We start from the raw sequence: 17,233 nt of genomic DNA, 5'->3' as shown, positions 1-17,233 counted from the left end.
AAGTATGGATTGATTAAGAAAGTCCTCTTTTGTTATGGATTAATCATTGTTTTTACAACTGTACAGAATGGACTTTAATGAGTACCTTTGCAAAATGGTTACTACAACCTATGAACAAGGGATTTAGAAATATTGCATAGGCAAGTGACACACTGAATATACAAGATTACAAAGAAAGTGAAGTGGAAACATTGTGAAATCAGCAACAGCCAAAATACAGACTGTGTATCCTCACTGACAGGCAGGTCTTTTTGTGCCCTGGTGTCTAGTAAATCTACCTGTGTACTGTGTATACACAGCATGATATCAGATCATGCCTTACAGTCTGATGCATGAATTTCCAAATCTGTTCTGTCTGTCTCACATTTTTTTTAGATGTGTACAGATCTCATTTAGTAGTATGAAGATGAGGAACTGACTGCCACTGATTGGTTTTCAGGCTGGATTCAATATAAAACGATTCACATTGAAGCCATTTAGCCCTCTATCACCTGACTGCGTTTATGTGTGTCAGCTAAAAGACAAAGTTTATTCTAACCAGATTTTTTATCCATTGTGAAATTTATGCGAGCAAACGTGTTTGTTTTGCCGATACTTCCAGTGTGTTCTTGTTTGTATTAGAGAGAGAGAGGGGGGGGGGGGTTGCACAAAGGTTGGGGGTTGGTTATTGATTGTCAGTATAAGGAAATCAGACAGATAGTGGACCAGCAAGCAATATACCTAGAATTTATCTGGCTGACTTAAAAATTGTGATTGAGAGTGTTAGGACAGAGATGAGGACCGCTTGGTTTGCAGTCTGGGGCCTTTTAGTCCTTGTTTTTCAGGTGAGTGTTTCTTTTGTCGTGTTTATGTTCCGTTAATGATGTCGCCAGGTTAAATTCCAACGATTTTAAATTCGATTTGGTCTCATGCGAATAGTAGGAAATGTGTTCATATCAGTCGATTTAACCCATATCTTATTTGTCCAGTCATGTTTTGATAGACATTATTTAAAACATTTTTATTTGCCTTTTTAACGCTGTCAGCAATCATCAAGTTAGTCTTCAGTGAATAACGTTAGATCTTAAAGTTTGGGATTAGTGGGTGACGCGCAGTCTGATACCCAAAATGCTCGTTCCTATTAGATTAATGCGAACCTAATCTTCCCTCTACCCCCTGAGCAGTCATGTTTGATGATGCTTCCCCACGCAAACCAGTTAACTTTGGCTCTACCAAAGTTTTTGGAATGAACAGTTTTTAGAATTAAGACCTAAATGTGAACTCTTTTCACGTTTGTATATTTGCAACTTTGTCTTTTAATTTTAAATTGAATATCTTTCACTTAAGTGCTAATGCTAAATGCTTATCATCCACTTAACATTTAATCTGAAACGGTATTCACAGATTAATCTGTAATTAAAATGTTGTTTTTCCAGTTATTTTCCATTTTCCATTCTTCTAGGTCTTAGCTATAGAGACTGCAGAAGAGGCAACATGTGTATCTGGGTTTGAGTCAGATTTCTTGATTTTCAAAGTAACCAGAAAGTACCTGAGGCCGGGCACAAGACTGGGCAAAGGTAAGAACAATCCAGGAAGCTACTCTCTTACTCACTGTCTAATGGACAGACCTTAATGAAACTATGTAGTGTTAATATTTTTGTAATATTTTGTCTCATTGTACTGTGTGAATTATTTTAGTGTTTTCCATCTTGGAAGGAGGGTTTTCAGCTATGGGTGCAGCTAGACCCAAGCAGTAGATGAAATTCCTTAGCATTTGCTAGCACTGCTCTTACTCAGATGTCCTTCTGAAGATAAGCTGTTCACACTGTTCTCACATTTAGCCTACACAACCCAACATCTCAACTACGGCATGGTGTCTGCAGGTATCACCACTTCCGGAGCAAGATGGTGCCTGTGTTCAGCTTTGCTGTCGCTCCTTCCCTGTTTTTTATTGCATTTGTGATATTTCTTGTGTTATTTGTTGCTGCATTAGCCCTGTCAGCTAACAATTGTGTGTCAGCTGCTATTACGTAAGATTGGCACACATTGTTTCACATCAAAGAGCTTATGGAGGACTATATTACCTGGACCAGGTACATCCCGTTTTTTCCGCTCTTCTTTGAGAGCTCGATACTGGGCATTTCCATTTATGCCGAGTGGGACGGGACCGGAACAGGTAGAAGTGGTGCCTACGGCATGTTTCATTCTACATGTTGGGACATGGTGCAGTCGTAGCTACATCACCTCTCTACAACCTACACTACAGCCAAGCTTTTCCAACTCGACAGGCCCACGGGAGCGGGTTCTGCATTCCATCTCTCTTTGTGGGGGAAGTAATGGGCCAGAACCTCTGACCAATATGCTCCAGTCAGCTGGAATTGCTGTAAACCCGATTCGGCTCTGCTGAACGCTCGCTCCATAGCGAATATATACTGAATGATGTTTTATCAAGGAAAGTTTAGAATTCATGTGCCTGACCGAGACCTGGCAGCATGAGTCACAATACATTCATTTGAATGAACTCCATGAACTCCCCAGGACTGCCCCGATTTTGGTACAGCCCGAAAAACAGATCTTGGAGGAAGGGTTGCCATTCGGGACTGTAGCGCAGGAAGGTAGAGCGGTCAGCCACCAATCCTGCAGTTGTTGGTTCAATTTCCGGCTCCTCTGGTCACATGTTGAAGTGTCCTTGGGTAAGACACTGAACCCCAACTTAGTTGCTCCTGGTGAGTGTTGGCTTGCTGGATAGCAGCTCCCCCATGTGTGGTTGTGAGTGCAAATGGGTCAATAAGAAGCAGTCTAAAGCACTTGGAGTGTCAATAGCTAGAAAAGGGCTATATGACTATTTACACCGTGACTGTTTCTCCTGCAGGCAATCGAATCAGGACTCTTTCAGCTAGTTTTGGAAGCCCAGTATTTATCCACTATTATCAAATTGGAGTCTGTGTTGATAGTTGGTGATTTCAACATCTACATTGATGATTAATATCTTTGACCAAGTCCTTTAACTTCACACAGCATGTCTCTGGTCCCACACACAAAGGGAACAGATGGACCTATGTGTGTCGGCCATACATTGGAATTAGTTTTCAGTTCAGGCTTCTGTGTTGAATAAATATCTATCAACGATATTCAAGTAAGTGATCACAGTTCTATTTTCTTTCATTTGTCCTTTTATATGGAGTCTTCTCCAGCTAAGGTCATCACTCGGCGTATTGGGGCGACTGTGGCGCAGGAAGGTAGAGCGGTTGTCCACCAATCTCACGGTTGTTGGATCAATCTCCACCTCCTCCAGTCACATGTTGAAGTGTCCTTGAGCAAGACACTGAACCCCAACTTAGTTGCTCCTGGTGAGTGTTGGCCAGCTGCATAGCAGCTCCCCCATCGGTGTATGAGTGTGTGTGATTGTGAGTTTGAATGGTTGAATGAGAAGCAGTGTAAAGCGCTTTGAGTGCCAATAGGTAGAAAAGCGCTATATAAGTGCAGAACATTATTATAAATCAAGCTGCTGTTGATAAGTTTTGATCTTTATTTGATCCACGTTCTTTTAATGAGTGTAATGATGCTGAGTCATTAGTTCAGGCATTTAATAATCATTATGTGTCTGTTTTAAATAATGTGGCACCACTTAAACATGGTCTTATTTCTCCTTAATGAAAGCATCTTTAGTCTGAGAAATTGTGGTAAAGTAGAGCGATTGTGGAAAACCTCCAAACTTGAAGTAAACAGATTACACCTCAAGGAGCTGATCACATCTCTTAATGTCAGGTTAAAACATTTATTTAAGGTTATTTCTCCAATCTTTTATCTGTCCTGTTTGATACCATTAGAAATATTGTCTCACCCTCAGCTCCACAAATGCGTTTATACTCATCAGCTGACTGTAACAGATTTTTCAATTTCTTTGTCAGTAAAGTTCAGGACATCAGGGACAGTATTTCTCCTTCTTTGCACACCTATACTAGAGGTTCTCCTCTCCACTCTTAGTCCTGTTTTTCTCCTGTCAGCCTACAGGACATTAAGGTTTTATTAAAAAAAGATGAAACCTTCTTCTTGCCCTGTTAAAATTGTTCCGGCCACTTTAATGTTAAACGCTACTGTTTCGCTTTGTCCTTGTCTGGTAAATATGATAAACTTGTCTCATTTTTCTGGCATGGTCCCCTCCTTTTTTAAACAACTTGCAGTTAACCCCATTCTTAAAAACCAAACCTGGATCCTTCTGACCCTATAAACTACAGGCCCATATCTAGGGCCAGTACACAGTGTTGGTTTTACTGGATCTAACCTCAGCGTTTGATACAGTTACATAAAATACATAAAATTTTGCTAACTTATGTCCAAAATTGTATTGGTTTATCTGGGTCTGTAATTCAGTGGTGTTCTGCTTATCTTACTGATAGAACTTTTTCTGTTGCAATAAACCAGATCATGTCTAACACATTTCTGTTCATACTTCCTACTGGGAGCACTAAACCAGTGTATCTCATATGTTCAGATAGAGTAGCTCTAATTAAAAGTGCCAATGTGAAACGCCATTATTAGACAAAACATAAAGGTTATGAACAAACAAAGCCACTGAAATCTGAAGTGAGATCACAGATGTTCTCTCAGAGCTGCTTGGATTTTGGGTCAACACAAAAAGCTATTTACTGAGTGGGCGGCTGTAGCTCAGTTGGTAAAGGCAGTCATCCACGGACCACAGGGTCAAATGTTTTAACCTGACATTGAGAGCTGTGATCAGCTCCTTTAGGTGTAATCTGTGTACATCAAGTTTGGAGGTTCTCCACAAATACTCTACTTTACCACAATTTCTCCTACGACTAAACTTGCTTTCGTTAAGCCAGGGACAATCCTTAACCCTGGCTATATTTCGAAGTGTCTCTGGGCAGGAAACTGAACCCCTAACAGCCCATTCCCCTCCCCAGCTGTGCAGTTCCGGTCCAAGCCTGGTAGAAATTGGGGAGGGTTGCGTCAGGAAGGGCATCCGGCGTAAAAACTGTGCCAAATCAGCATGCAGACATTGATCCGCTGTGGCGACCCTGAACTCGAGGGATAAGCCGAGAGGACAAACAAACAAAAAGCTATTTACTGATGGAGGGGTTGCCAAAGAATGCATGAGTGCAGTAGCTGAAACACTACTTGAGGGTAAACAAAAACAAGAGCTTTGTGATAAGATAAAGCAAATACCCCTGTCAGCATCATTTGCCACAAAGAGAGGTGAAATATTAACTCATTTTTGATATGCAGCCCTACTTTTATTTAGTTAATGAGAGAACATTATACATATCTACAGTCATTTATACTGTATGTGTTCAGTTCTATGTTACGTGACAATAAATATTGTCAAAAGGTTTTTTTTTTAATTGTACTGAATTGATTTGATTTGACAGTCAGGTATTGATTACATGCAGATGTTCATACAACTACTAGGCTACTTAACTATTTAGTGTGATATACATTTAAGACATTATGATCTTCCGGACTTTTGCTTCAAGAAATTTTCTCTAACTGGACCTCTTTAAATTTTAGTTGAATACCCCTGGTATATGACATCTCTTGCTCAGATAATTCAGTGTTTTAAGCATGTGTCTTATCACTTATATACTGATGATATTTAGTTTTCTTGTTCTTTCAGGGAGTCTGAGTTTCACTTGTTGTCTAGCTTGTTGGAATGTCTGTCTTGTATTAAGGAGTGATTGGGCAGTAACTACCTTCAACTAAATCCAAAAAAGACAGAAACTTTGATTGTTGCCCCACATTCCACAAATTCCACAGATCAGGCAACATCTTGCTTCTTTGGGCTCCGCTGTTCAGTCCTTAGTCTTTAGATCAAAATTCAGGACAGATGGTCAAAAACTGTTTTTATAATTTACGGAATATTTCTAAAATGAGGAAAATGTTGTCCAGTGTATATGTAGAGATGATCTTACGTGCTTTTATTTCATCTCATTTGGACTATTGTAATTCACTCTTCACTTGTCTTAACAAGACAAGTTATTGTCTTAACAAGACAAGTGAAGACTGACACTTTTAAGAGGAACCAATAGAGGATCCCACAGCACACCGGCTTTATATTCTCTTCACTACTAATCAATATGGAATTGATTTTAAAATTCTGGTGCTTACTTATAGAGCCCTTCATTACAATGCTCCGTATTAAATTTCTGTCCCCTTATGGCTTCTCTAGAGCATTGAGGTCATCAGGTCAAAATCTGCTCATGGTCCTTAAAACCCATTTTAAAACTTGGGGGGGTTCTTTCTTTACAGTCTGTGGCTCCCAGTCTGTGGAATGCAATGCCCCTGACCGTGTGGCTGATTCTGCTGATGATTTAAAAAAGCAACTGAAGACACTCTTCTTCAGACAAGGTTTTAGCTGACTGGGCTCTTATGGTTGCATCTTTGTTGTAGTTTTGTTTTAATTTATGTTTGAAGTTTTATTGTCTGTACTATTTTCTTTTATACATTTTGTAAAGCACTTTGTGATTTTATCTGTGAAAGGTGTTATAGAAAATAAACTTTACTTACTTACTTAACTTGCAGTAACTCCATGGAGTCCATGGAGCAAATAAATGTCGCATTAACTAGTGTATTGTATTTATTTAATGTATAAACGGGTAGCTCCTTATGAGAGACAGCTGGAACTAACATTAACTGGATGAGTCTGAAACTGCTATTGTATGGGAGTAGAATAGTAGCAAAATTATTTTTATGTGTACAGGGATTTGTGTGTGGATTCTCAGACTTGTGTGTCTGTGCTGGGATTAGTATTTCAGTCTGATTGTGTGTCTTTACTCAGATTTGTGTTTTTGTACACAAATCTTTAAAATTTGTGTGTATGTAAAATAATGTGCAAATGTATTCACTCAAAAAACTCAATGTAAAAGTCTAATTATCTGAGAAAACACTAAGGTTTTAACTAAAAGGGCTGGACAGCCTCACAATATTCTATCTTTTTACGGGTAAGATTTGTGTGTGCGTGTATAGGGATTTGTTTAAATTGGAAGGTTTTCCTTGCCCTCAGCTCGGGCTCCCAGGCTCATCCTCACAAGATGAGTACGGTTCAGTTTAAAGTGTGCCTTACAATCCGCGCTCAGGCAACAGGGAAGAATACTGAAGCTCTGACGCGCCAGTGCATAACGGAGGAGTGCAGAGCCGCCGCTAAAGTCCCTCAGGTGAGTCTCACCTTTACCTGTCTTTGAGGCCGGGGTGTTTTGCTCTTGACTTTCTTCTGCTCAGCCAATCAGCGTTTCTAGTGTTTCTGTTGCTGACAGCTGAGCTAACTGTTAACTACAGCAGATAACGTTAACCGATGCAGCCAGGTAAACAGCAACAGCTAGTGCAGCTAACAGCGAACAAACAGCGTGTGCTAACTTTACTCCTAAAACTCCTGTTCGGCGCCAACTGCATTTGTGCTTGAGCAAGCCTTTCAGAGAAGAGGGGAAACAACTTAGAGAACTACAAGCAGAAGTCCAGTTTCACTGAACAGCACTTTTGGATAACCATGACCTAGATGACTTAGAATCCCCACAGTTTGTTTAAAGTTTTGCACATTTGATTGACTATGTCAGGGAATTTTTTTTGCCACCTCACACATGAGGCTTAATAGACAAAACTCATACACACACACTCGCACACTCGCACACACACACACACACACACACACACACACACACACACACAAAAGAGGTAAGTGAAAAAGTGTGTAGTAAATTTACCTCAGATGCTTGTACATGTTGCCAGCATAGGAGACTGGGACTAAATCATAGTGCAACCAAATAGACCTGTGAAACACAAAGGCGACATTCCCTGAAGAACTGCAACATGATCTGCTCCAGCAGTCACATTGTAATGAAGGCTCTACTAAACAAGAAATAATAACTTTTCATGAGTAAAGCTTTAATAAGGCCAGACTAATAGGTAAAAGTGGTCCACACCCACAGCTCTGACGTTAATCTTACCTGTCTTGATTGAAGGTTTGGATTCACATATGAACAATGGACTGTCGCCATAGATTTTATAAGTGATGATACTAATAGGTTTAGTAGAGCAAAGATAATTTCTCTTTCTTCATTTCAATTCTTTCATTCATGGAAGCTCAGAAGATACTTGGTAAGTTTAGCCATCGGCCTGTATGCACCTGTACAGCTGGACTGAGGTCAGGTGACCCAGGAAGTGAAGGTCATCCCACTGGTGGGCCATATCAAACCACCTGGCAGCATTACCTGTGTGTAAAATAGCCTAAAGCCAGTGTTTTAATCTTCTTTCATGTTAAATACAATAAACCACACAGGCAAAACAATAAAAATGTGTGACTGGACAAGTTATAGGCTGTACTGTCTTCTAACCTGTTGCCAGTATTATCCTGTCGGTTATCAGCAGTTTATTAGGTGCAGTTGTGCGCAGCCTCAGTAATCCATCCTAGATGATGACGATGTCAGGGTGAGCCAGTTTCTGCTTCAGCTTTCCCATGAAGCAACCGCCTTCAAACAGGACACAAATCAATTGTTACATTAAACATTTATTTTGGTGTACAACCTGCATCCACAAACACAATCTTGGCAGAGTACACTTTTGTAACCCCAAACACTACACTAAAGCTTAATAAATCAAAAAATACAAGTCCAGTCACCCTATAACTACATAGAAGTCTTTTCATCATGAAGCCTCGTGATCAGATGCACTACACTTGCATTACAGATGCATTACTAATACTTTATGCAGCTATGAGGGACTGTAGCGACGGCTCTGCACTCCATTATCTACTGGCCTCTGACCTTCAGTCTTCCTCTCTGTTGCCTGAGCGCATACTGTAAAGTACACAGTGAGCTGAATCGTATTCGGCCTGTAAGTGTGAGCCTGGGATCCCGAGCTGAGGGCAAAGAAAACCTTCCAATACAGAGAAATCGTTTTACATACACACAAATCTTGCAGATGACAGAACAGTAGCAAAAGAAAATTTGACATTTACAGTTAGTTTTTTGAGTGAATACATTTCCACAATATTTTACATACACATAAATATTATTTACAGTTACAGAATTGTGTACAGACACACAAATCCAAGTACGAACACACAAGTCAATGTAGTTTTATTATTATTTAATAATAAAAAATGTAAATAAAAAAAAAGTAAATTATTTTTTAAAATAGCATTAAGTGCATAGGAAGATGCGGAAGAGTTCTGTTTTCAGCTGTTTTTTTTTTAACATTGGGAGAGAGTTTGCTGATCATGCAAAGTTTGGTAGCTCATTCCACCATCGTGAGATCATTGCGGTGAAGAGTTTTGCTTGGTGTTTTCTGTGCGGTCCTGGGACGACCAGACGTTGTTCGTTGGCAGACCGCAGCAGGCGGGAAGGATTGTACACTTGAATGAGTAAGTTGAGGTGAGCAGGAGCTGTTGATTTAACCACCCTATAAGCAAGAGGCTGAGCCTTGAACCTGATGCGAGCAGCTACAGGAAGCCAGATCTGAAGTGTTGTGTGTCATGGGTCCTTTTTGGCTGATTAACAATGAGGCGAGCTGCTGCATTTTGGATCATCTGCAAGGGTTTGATTGTGGATATTGGTAACCCCATTAACAAAGTGTTGTAGTAAGACAAAATATTATCCGCGCCTGTCCAATGAGTTGGGTTGTATATTGTGTAAGGTAGGGTCTGAACTTTCTGATGTTGTATGTTGATGTTGAGGGTAAATCTGCTTGCCCTAGAGCCTGAGGAGATGTTGTCCTTAAAGCTCAGTTGGTTGTCGATGATGACCCCCAGATTTCTGGCCGACTTAGTGGGGACAACCACTGTTGATGCTGATGTTGTGTTGCATTGAGGGTCTGGCTGGGAAGACAAGGACTTCGGTCTTGGAGAGGTTGAGCTGAAGATGTCTCTTTCTGATCCAGGTAGAGATGTCCGAGAGACAGGCAGACATGCGTGATGAGACCGTGGAGTCGTCCGGTGGAAAGGACAGGAAGAGCTGTGTGTCATCAGCATAGCAGTGATAGGAAAGACCCTGTGAGTGAATGATAGAATTCAGGGATGCAGTATAGACCGAAAAAAGAAGAGGACCAAAAACTGAACCCTGCAGCACACCGGTAGAGAGGCTATGAGAGTGAGAAACATGCCCCCGCCAGTATACCTTGAAGATTTGTCCTGATAGGTAAGAACGAAACCACGCTAGAGCTGATCCAGAGATGCCTAAGTCAGAGAGTGTGGACAAGAGGATCTGATGGTTCACAGTGTCAAAGGCTGCAGATAGATCAAGTAGGATTAAGATAGAAGACCGACCTGTGGCTTTTGCAGCTCGAAGAGATTCCACGACAGCCGTTTCTGTAAAGAGAGAGTGACCCCTCTTGAAGCCAGACTGGTTGACATCAAGGAAGTTGTTCTCGGAAATAAACTCAGAGTTGATTGAAGACTGCTCGTTGCATTGTCTTGGCCAGAAATGGAAGAAGGAAGACAGGCCGGTATCTCTACAACAGAGGGATCAAGAGAAGGCTTCTTGAGCAGTGGGGTAATCTGGGCCTGCTTGAATGAGGTTGGAAAAGTCCCTGTTGTGAGAGATGTGTTGATGACTTGTGTAACTCTGGCATTAGTGCGGGTGCAACTGTTTGAAGGAGAGTGGAAGGGATCGGATCCAGAGAGCAGATGGTCGGATGGTTAGAGAGGAGGAGGGTGGATACGTCATCCTCAGTCAGAGTTGAAAATGATGAGAGCAGTGCAGTGTTGGAAAAAGTTAGCCGGATGTCATCGTCTGGAGGAGAGAACTGCGAGCTGATGGCTGCCACCTTCTTAGTAATGATGTTGGCAAAGTCGTCAGCAGTGAGGGAGGTAGATGGCCGAGGTGGAGGTGGGTAGATGAGTAATTTAAAAGTGGAGAACAGTTTTCTGGTGTCTTTGGTGTTCTACTTCCATACAACTACTGGCTGTCACCTCTGAACATTGTAACAGCTCTACTTTTTGTAACATTGCATCCCTACTTCAGAAACTTGCATTTTATTAACACTGACCAGCGACTCAGGCTACATAGGAAATAAAAAGGCTCTAAGGACCATTTTCTGGGAATCTGAGTTAACTAGAAGGAAACAACATCCTATAGTAACTAGACCAGAAAGTAAAATAATTTTAACCGTTCGGTTTATCACATTTAGACATTTTTTTTCTTTGGTACTGCAATTGTATTGGAAAACTATTTCCTTTTTCCTATCACAGTGGGTTTCACTGACTGCACAGACCGCACAAGATTTCTTTTCATCAGTGATGACAACCGTTTCATGGTACAGACAGATGGCCTGTTAAAGGTGCGTGTTAAAGCAGTTGATTGCAAAATTAATTAAAAGCAGTTGATTGCAAAATGCTCACTTCTTCAAAGACCTCATGTGCTTTTCTGCCTCTAAATTAAAATATTTTGTAACAATGCTTTGGCAATAAAGTAGTAAGAGGAGTGGGGAAATGTTTCTTTTAGTCCTCAGAATGTCGTAACAATTGGCCATTATAGATCTATAGTTTGATATTTAGGGAACAAAATACAAGATCTTGGTTTAGGTGGTTTCTATGAATGTGCTGTAACAAAACGCAATTTCACACATCGCTTGGTAGCTATGAGCAGTATTTTGTGTCACACTCTAGTGTTTCTTTAATTTTGGTAGGACCCAAAAAGGAGGAAACGCAAAGCAAAGGGGTTATAAAAAAAGTTTTATTAAGGTTTATTTAAAGAAAAGCAACAACAGAAAACCACTCAGTGAGGAGGACGGGAAAAGAGACCCAGCAATAACTAAAGTAAAGTAAAACAGAACATCAATTTAAAGACTCTGGAGGGGGATGATAAGCTAAATAATGGCACATGGAATAAACTCAGTAACTAAGGGGAGGCAGACAGGGACGAACAGAACATTAGGCACTGCCAGACTGAAAGGGGACAACAACGAACATTCCAACATAAGACCAGGGCCCAGCAAACAGAGATAACCAGAAACAAAACCAAACAATTAAACAAACGGGAAACCAAACCTCAGACAAAAATACACAGGGAGCAGGTTGGGAATCAGGGGGGGGAAGTCCAAAGAGGTAATTCACAGGTACATTATCTGGGGAAACTAGGAAGACAATCTGGCAATGAGCAGTGAGGAAAGCTGGGTATAAATACCAGGGGCCACAGGTGAAAACAATCTGAGTTAATGGGGAACAAAAAGCTAAGGAACCTAACAGGGAAATGGAGCAGGGGAATTAACAAAATAAAAGCCAGAAACAGAAAGTAAAGTTAAACAAAACCAGAGTCCAAAAACGGGGACTGTGACATTTTGAGTATATGTCTTTACATGTTAGCAAAGAATATTTGCCTCAAATTGCCTCAGAAGTTTAGTTTGTGCTTTTTTTTGTTACCAGCATTATTGGCTATAACTGAGTTGTTTTTTTTTTTTTTTTTTTTTTTTTTTTTTTTTTTTTTTTCCCTCTTCCAGGTAAAGAGAGCTGTAGATCTTCATGAGGGACACAGGGATTTCTTCATCAACTCATGGGATTCACAAGGTCGAAAAATGACCCTTCCTGTCAGGGTACTGTACCAAAGGCATCACAATGCTCATCAGCATGAGGATCACAATCAAAATGTTGAGGATCGTGATGGAGACCACAACCATCAGCACCATCTTATTGAAGTGGACTCCACTAAGTACCCAGAGGTAGGACTGGAGACACTATTGACAGGGTATTGAACAATCATACAGTGCAATTTAGTTAAAATATAATGAACAAGAATGGATTTTGTCTCACGTGCCTAATTCCTGGTATTTCAGGGTACTGGAATAATAAAGACTTTTACTGAACTAAGTTGACAGTGAAAAGGCTCTGAACACAGACTTTAACAAACACTGCCCCTTTGTGGTTGTGTGTGAATAGGAAAAAATGCGTGGCTCCATTCTGTAGTGTTCTGTTCATAGCAGGTTATATTGCTTACATTAAATGCTTACATTCAGCCCTTATATTGAAGGGCTGAATAGGAGGATGTCCCAGAGAATATCAGAGGAACCTTACCCCTAAAAATATCTCAAGTAAGAGGAGACAAAGCCCATCGTGACTGAGAATTTGATATGGAACAGTATTTTAAGTATTTGTTTCTGCATATGACTTCCCCAGTTTTATACAGTCTACAGTTTAAAGCTTTAGAGCTTTGCATTTTATGAACTATATGAAACAGTTTATGACAGTAGTTAAATGAATTTGGTAGTTCAGTTGGTAAGGCAATTGACCATGGACCACAGGGTCAGTGGTTTGATCCCCGCTCCCAGCTACATGTCGAAGTGTCCTTGGGAAAGACACTGAGCCCCAAGTTGCTCCCGGTGGGTCAGGTGAGCACCTTCCATAGCAGCCACCGGTGTGTGAGTGTGTGTGTGTGAATGGATGAATGGGAATCAACATTGTAAAGCGCTTTGGATAAAAGTGCTATATAAACAACTATTTAATGTGATGATACAACACTGTTACCCAGTGATCACAAGAAAACTAGTTTTTACTTTTAATTCAACCGTTCACTGGCTAAATGTGTGTATGTTTTTGTAGCGTGCAGATGATCCAGAGGTGCCTGTCCTGAATTTACCAAAGTCTAGTGGAGGGCTAAAGAGAAAGAAGAGAGAGTGGGTTATCCCTGACATCAATGTTGCAGAGAATACCAGAGGACCCTTTCCTTTTAAAATATCACAGGTAAGAGTAGACAAAGCCCATTGTGACAGAGAATTTGATATGGAACTGTATTTTACGTATTTCTTTCTGTATGTAATGTGTTTGCTTCCACTGTGTAATTTAATCTGTCTACAGTTTAATTAAATAGAGCTTTGAATTTTCTTTTATGTGTCTCTTTCCCTCCCCCTCATCAATCATTTGCAAAACCTTTATTGTCAAATGGAAAATATTTGGACATATTTGATGCACAAACATTACAAATGTTTCTTCATCAGAAATTAGTTTTTTAATTAAAATGTAACATGGTTCAAAATAAGGGGGTAATAAGTTATGCACATGAATTTGTATTAACCCTGTGATATGTGAACTTGGAATAAAGTTATTTATGTTGTTTGTTTTGAAAAGTTAATTCCTTATGACAGTAGTTAAATAAATGCAAGATCTCGGGGCACTTTACTGGTAACTATCTATGTGGTCAGTAACAATAGTACTGTTTTTTTTTTTTTTTTTAGATTCGCTCTAGTGAAGACAAACTAAAGAAGATCTACTACAGCATCACTGGTCCAGGAGCTGATCAGCCGCCTATGGGCCTTTTCACCATGGATAGAGGCACTGGTATCTTGTACGTCACACAACCACTGGACAGAGAGAAGCAGGCCCAGTACAAAGTAAGCAACCTGTTTCATGGATGTTTTCTCTACATGACCAGAATTTGATGGTGTGCTGCTGTTTAATGTTGAAAGTTAAGAGAAATTCAACCCATATTGAGTCAAATTCTGCAACAGTGCATATGACATACAGTTGGCAAACACAATCCGTTGTTTTGAATTAACTTTTGAGTTCTGCTCTTTTGTATTTTTTTAGACTAGAAAATCACCTTATTTTTACACGTGAACAAGGACTTTACAGTAATTCAGCTGAAAACAACTGAATGTGTCCTGGCACCTGCATGCTGTAGTAATTGCTGCATGCTTTATTTTTTCAAATACCACTAATGATACAAATGTTTGTCTTTGTGCAGTTTCAAGCGCATGCTGTGGCAGAAGGTGCCGGAAATGCTGAGGCACCCATGGAAATTGTAGTGAATGTAATCGACCAAAATGACAACAAACCCATATTCACTCAAGATACCTACATGGGCCAAGTTGCTGAGGCCTCACCACTGGGTATTTAGTGGATTTATTCCATCCGTCCATCCACTATCTGTAATCCTTTATTTTGTTCAGGGTGGGCTGCAGGGGGCTGTAGTGGATTCACTTTCAGCAAGAAAAGTGTTCTCAAGGAAATAGAGAAGGATACAGCTAGAGCTGCTTAATTATGGCAATAATTTTAATCACTCATCACCCGATCCAATAAATAAGAACCTGTAACGCAAAGAAGTTATCTAATGCTAACATTAAAAGAATGGAAGAATTTATTATAGTCTGTTCTGTTATTATGTTAAGCCTCAACATTTGTTTGTGAATTCCTTCTTTCCAGGATTTGAGGTTATTACAGTTGTGGCCAAAGATGCTGATGAACCAGGTTCTGACAACTCAGACCTCATCTATAATATTATGAGCCAGGACCCGCAGTTTCCCACTGACTCAGTATTTACCATCAACCCAGTCACTGGGGTCATCAGAGTCAATGCTTCTGGGCTTGACAGAGAGGTGGGTCAGTTATAATTAGGTGAAAATTCCTATGTAATGCCCCACAGTCTAAGTCTTTTGCCTCTAATTCTAAATGGTTAAAAACTGAGTTTCTCTCTTCCAACAGAAATGGCCAAAGTACACTCTGACAGTGCAGGCAGCAGACATGAAAGGAGATGGGTTGCGTGGAGAAGCCAAAGTAATTCTTACTGTAACAGATAGCAACGACAATGCTCCAGTTTACACTGAATCCACTGTAAGTACCTCCCCCCCATACAGAGAGAATGTAGCTCACAAGTTTTGGGTCTTAATGGGTTGTTGCCAGTAACAACTGAGCAGGTCTTGGCTTGAAGCAAGTGGCCCATATTTATTCTGTAGTTGCACAGAAATTACATTGTGTTTGATCTTTTTGGATAGTAGGCACAGTCTTTTGTGGTTTTGGTTATTTCTAATTGTTTATCTCTTTCCCTTAATACATCCTTTGCATTCTCTCAGTATGAGGCAGCAGTAGATGAAAACAAAGTGGATGTTGTGGTCATTAAGATGTTGGTAGCTGATGGTGATGAGCCATATACCCCAGCTTGGAATGCCAAGTTTAGGATTGTGGCTGGTGATCCTGGAGGACTTTTCAACGTGACCACAGGAAGTAACAAACAGGAGGGAATCATTACTACCACTAAGGTAGGAAATGAAGCAGAAGTTGTCAGTTGAACCACAGTCGATAAATATTGAGTTAAATCCTTAAATCCTTCATTTCATCCAGGGTCTTGACTATGAGAAGAACAGCGGACACACTCTGTTGGTTGCGGTGGAAAATGAGGTTCCTTTTGCTATTCCGCTGATCACGGCCACAGCTACAGTGACTGTGAATGTACTGGATGTTAATGAACCTCCAAGATCTATTTGAAAGGTTATCAATGCTTTGTCAATGTTTTAGGTAAACCCTTCAATTCTGTACCCCCACAAGTACAGAGGGCCCGTTTTTATTAACAAAACCTTTAACTTTTAGTGGTGATCAAATGTAAAATTTGAGGTAATGTGGTACAACTGCATAGACTACTAAAGGTTTTGTTCTTATTGTTAGCATATTCTGTCAACGCCTCGGTGCTTAAGTTCTCATCCCTCATCAACAGATGAGTATTTAAGATGGATCGAAGTGCTACATTAAAATATAAACTAATTTCCAAAAATGTAAATTAAAAATTGCATCTTTTCCAAACAATTTTAAACCTCTTTCTAATTGAAAAGAGTAGTGATGGGTAAGTGGCATCTCATGGAGTGTATGGTACTTCCCTAACTGTGCTGACATAGTGTCAATATATCACTTAATAGCAACATCTGCTGGATTACATAAAACATTGCAGGCAACGTGGATAAAGCGTGTGGAGACTGAACTTGGTTTATTCCTTCTGACATGCGGATGAATGGTCCTGTTAAATAACCACCTGATAATAAAGTTTTAAAGCAAGTTTGTAGAGTTGCATTGATTGGGGTGACTGTGCACGAAGGTAAAATGGTCATCCTGTCATGGCAAAAATGACAATATCTGGTCTTAGACACCTCAATTGTAATCAATAAAAAAGCTTTAACATCCAGGATGTCTTTCAGGGTTTTATTCTCTTGCAAGAGAGAAGTACATCCACAGAGTTTCAAGTCTCCATTCTATGCAGTTCTAAACTTCATACAACACACATTAGTTTGTTTAACCTGTTTCGGGGCAGAACAGAACATTCTCCACCCTCAGGCTACTGCTCCCAGCCCTTTTCTGCTTTTCTAGAAACCTTTTCCCTTTTCAGTTCTTTGATAAGCACCTGTGAGCATGGAGGGACTGAGGGTCACTACAGTGTGGGATGGTCTGCTGTTAGACAATAACTGACCTTGGAGCAGTTCTGCAAACACTTGTATATGAGACAAAGTTTGAACACCATTTTAAACATCCTTCAAAAATACATTAAGTTCAAGT

General features: G+C 40.2%; 1 protein-coding gene across 2 annotated transcripts; it reads left to right on the top strand.

Annotated features, from left to right (window-relative positions):
* Positions 1-666: 666 nt before the first annotated feature.
* Positions 667-16,865, top strand: LOC137099351 (EP-cadherin-like). Of its 2 annotated transcripts, XM_067476091.1 has the most exons (12): positions 667-824; positions 1,442-1,556; positions 6,247-6,345; positions 11,177-11,265; positions 12,424-12,642; positions 13,520-13,660; positions 14,152-14,307; positions 14,661-14,805; positions 15,119-15,291; positions 15,398-15,526; positions 15,766-15,951; positions 16,034-16,865. In XM_067476091.1, the coding sequence occupies exons 1-12, from the start codon at positions 774-776 to the stop codon at positions 16,175-16,177; spliced, it is 1,647 nt and encodes a 548-aa protein (XP_067332192.1). In that variant the 5' UTR covers positions 667-773; the 3' UTR covers positions 16,178-16,865. The 2 variants fall into 2 exon arrangements, with proteins under 2 accessions (XP_067332192.1, XP_067332202.1); XM_067476101.1 differs by lacking the exon at positions 6,247-6,345.
* Positions 16,866-17,233: the final 368 nt, after the last annotated feature.

Source organism: Channa argus, chromosome 1, assembly GCF_033026475.1.
Source record: "Channa argus isolate prfri chromosome 1, Channa argus male v1.0, whole genome shotgun sequence".
NCBI lineage: Eukaryota > Metazoa > Chordata > Actinopteri > Anabantiformes > Channidae > Channa > Channa argus.
Note: the sequence above shows the minus strand (reverse complement) of the source record. Positions and strands in the feature narration are given on the sequence as shown.

What these genes read in the sequence shown, in the direction of transcription:
- LOC137099351 (XM_067476091.1), top strand. Translation starts at nt 774, where the DNA reads ATGAGGACCGCTTGGTTTGCAGTCTGGGGCCTTTTAGTCCTTGTTTTT. An exon ending in ACTCCACTAAGTACCCAGAG is followed by an intron (nt 12,643 to 13,519) that starts GTAGGACTGGAG and finishes ATGTTTTTGTAG; the next exon opens with CGTGCAGATGATCCAGAGGT. An exon ending in AGAAGCAGGCCCAGTACAAA is followed by an intron (nt 14,308 to 14,660) that starts GTAAGCAACCTG and finishes GTCTTTGTGCAG; the next exon opens with TTTCAAGCGCATGCTGTGGC.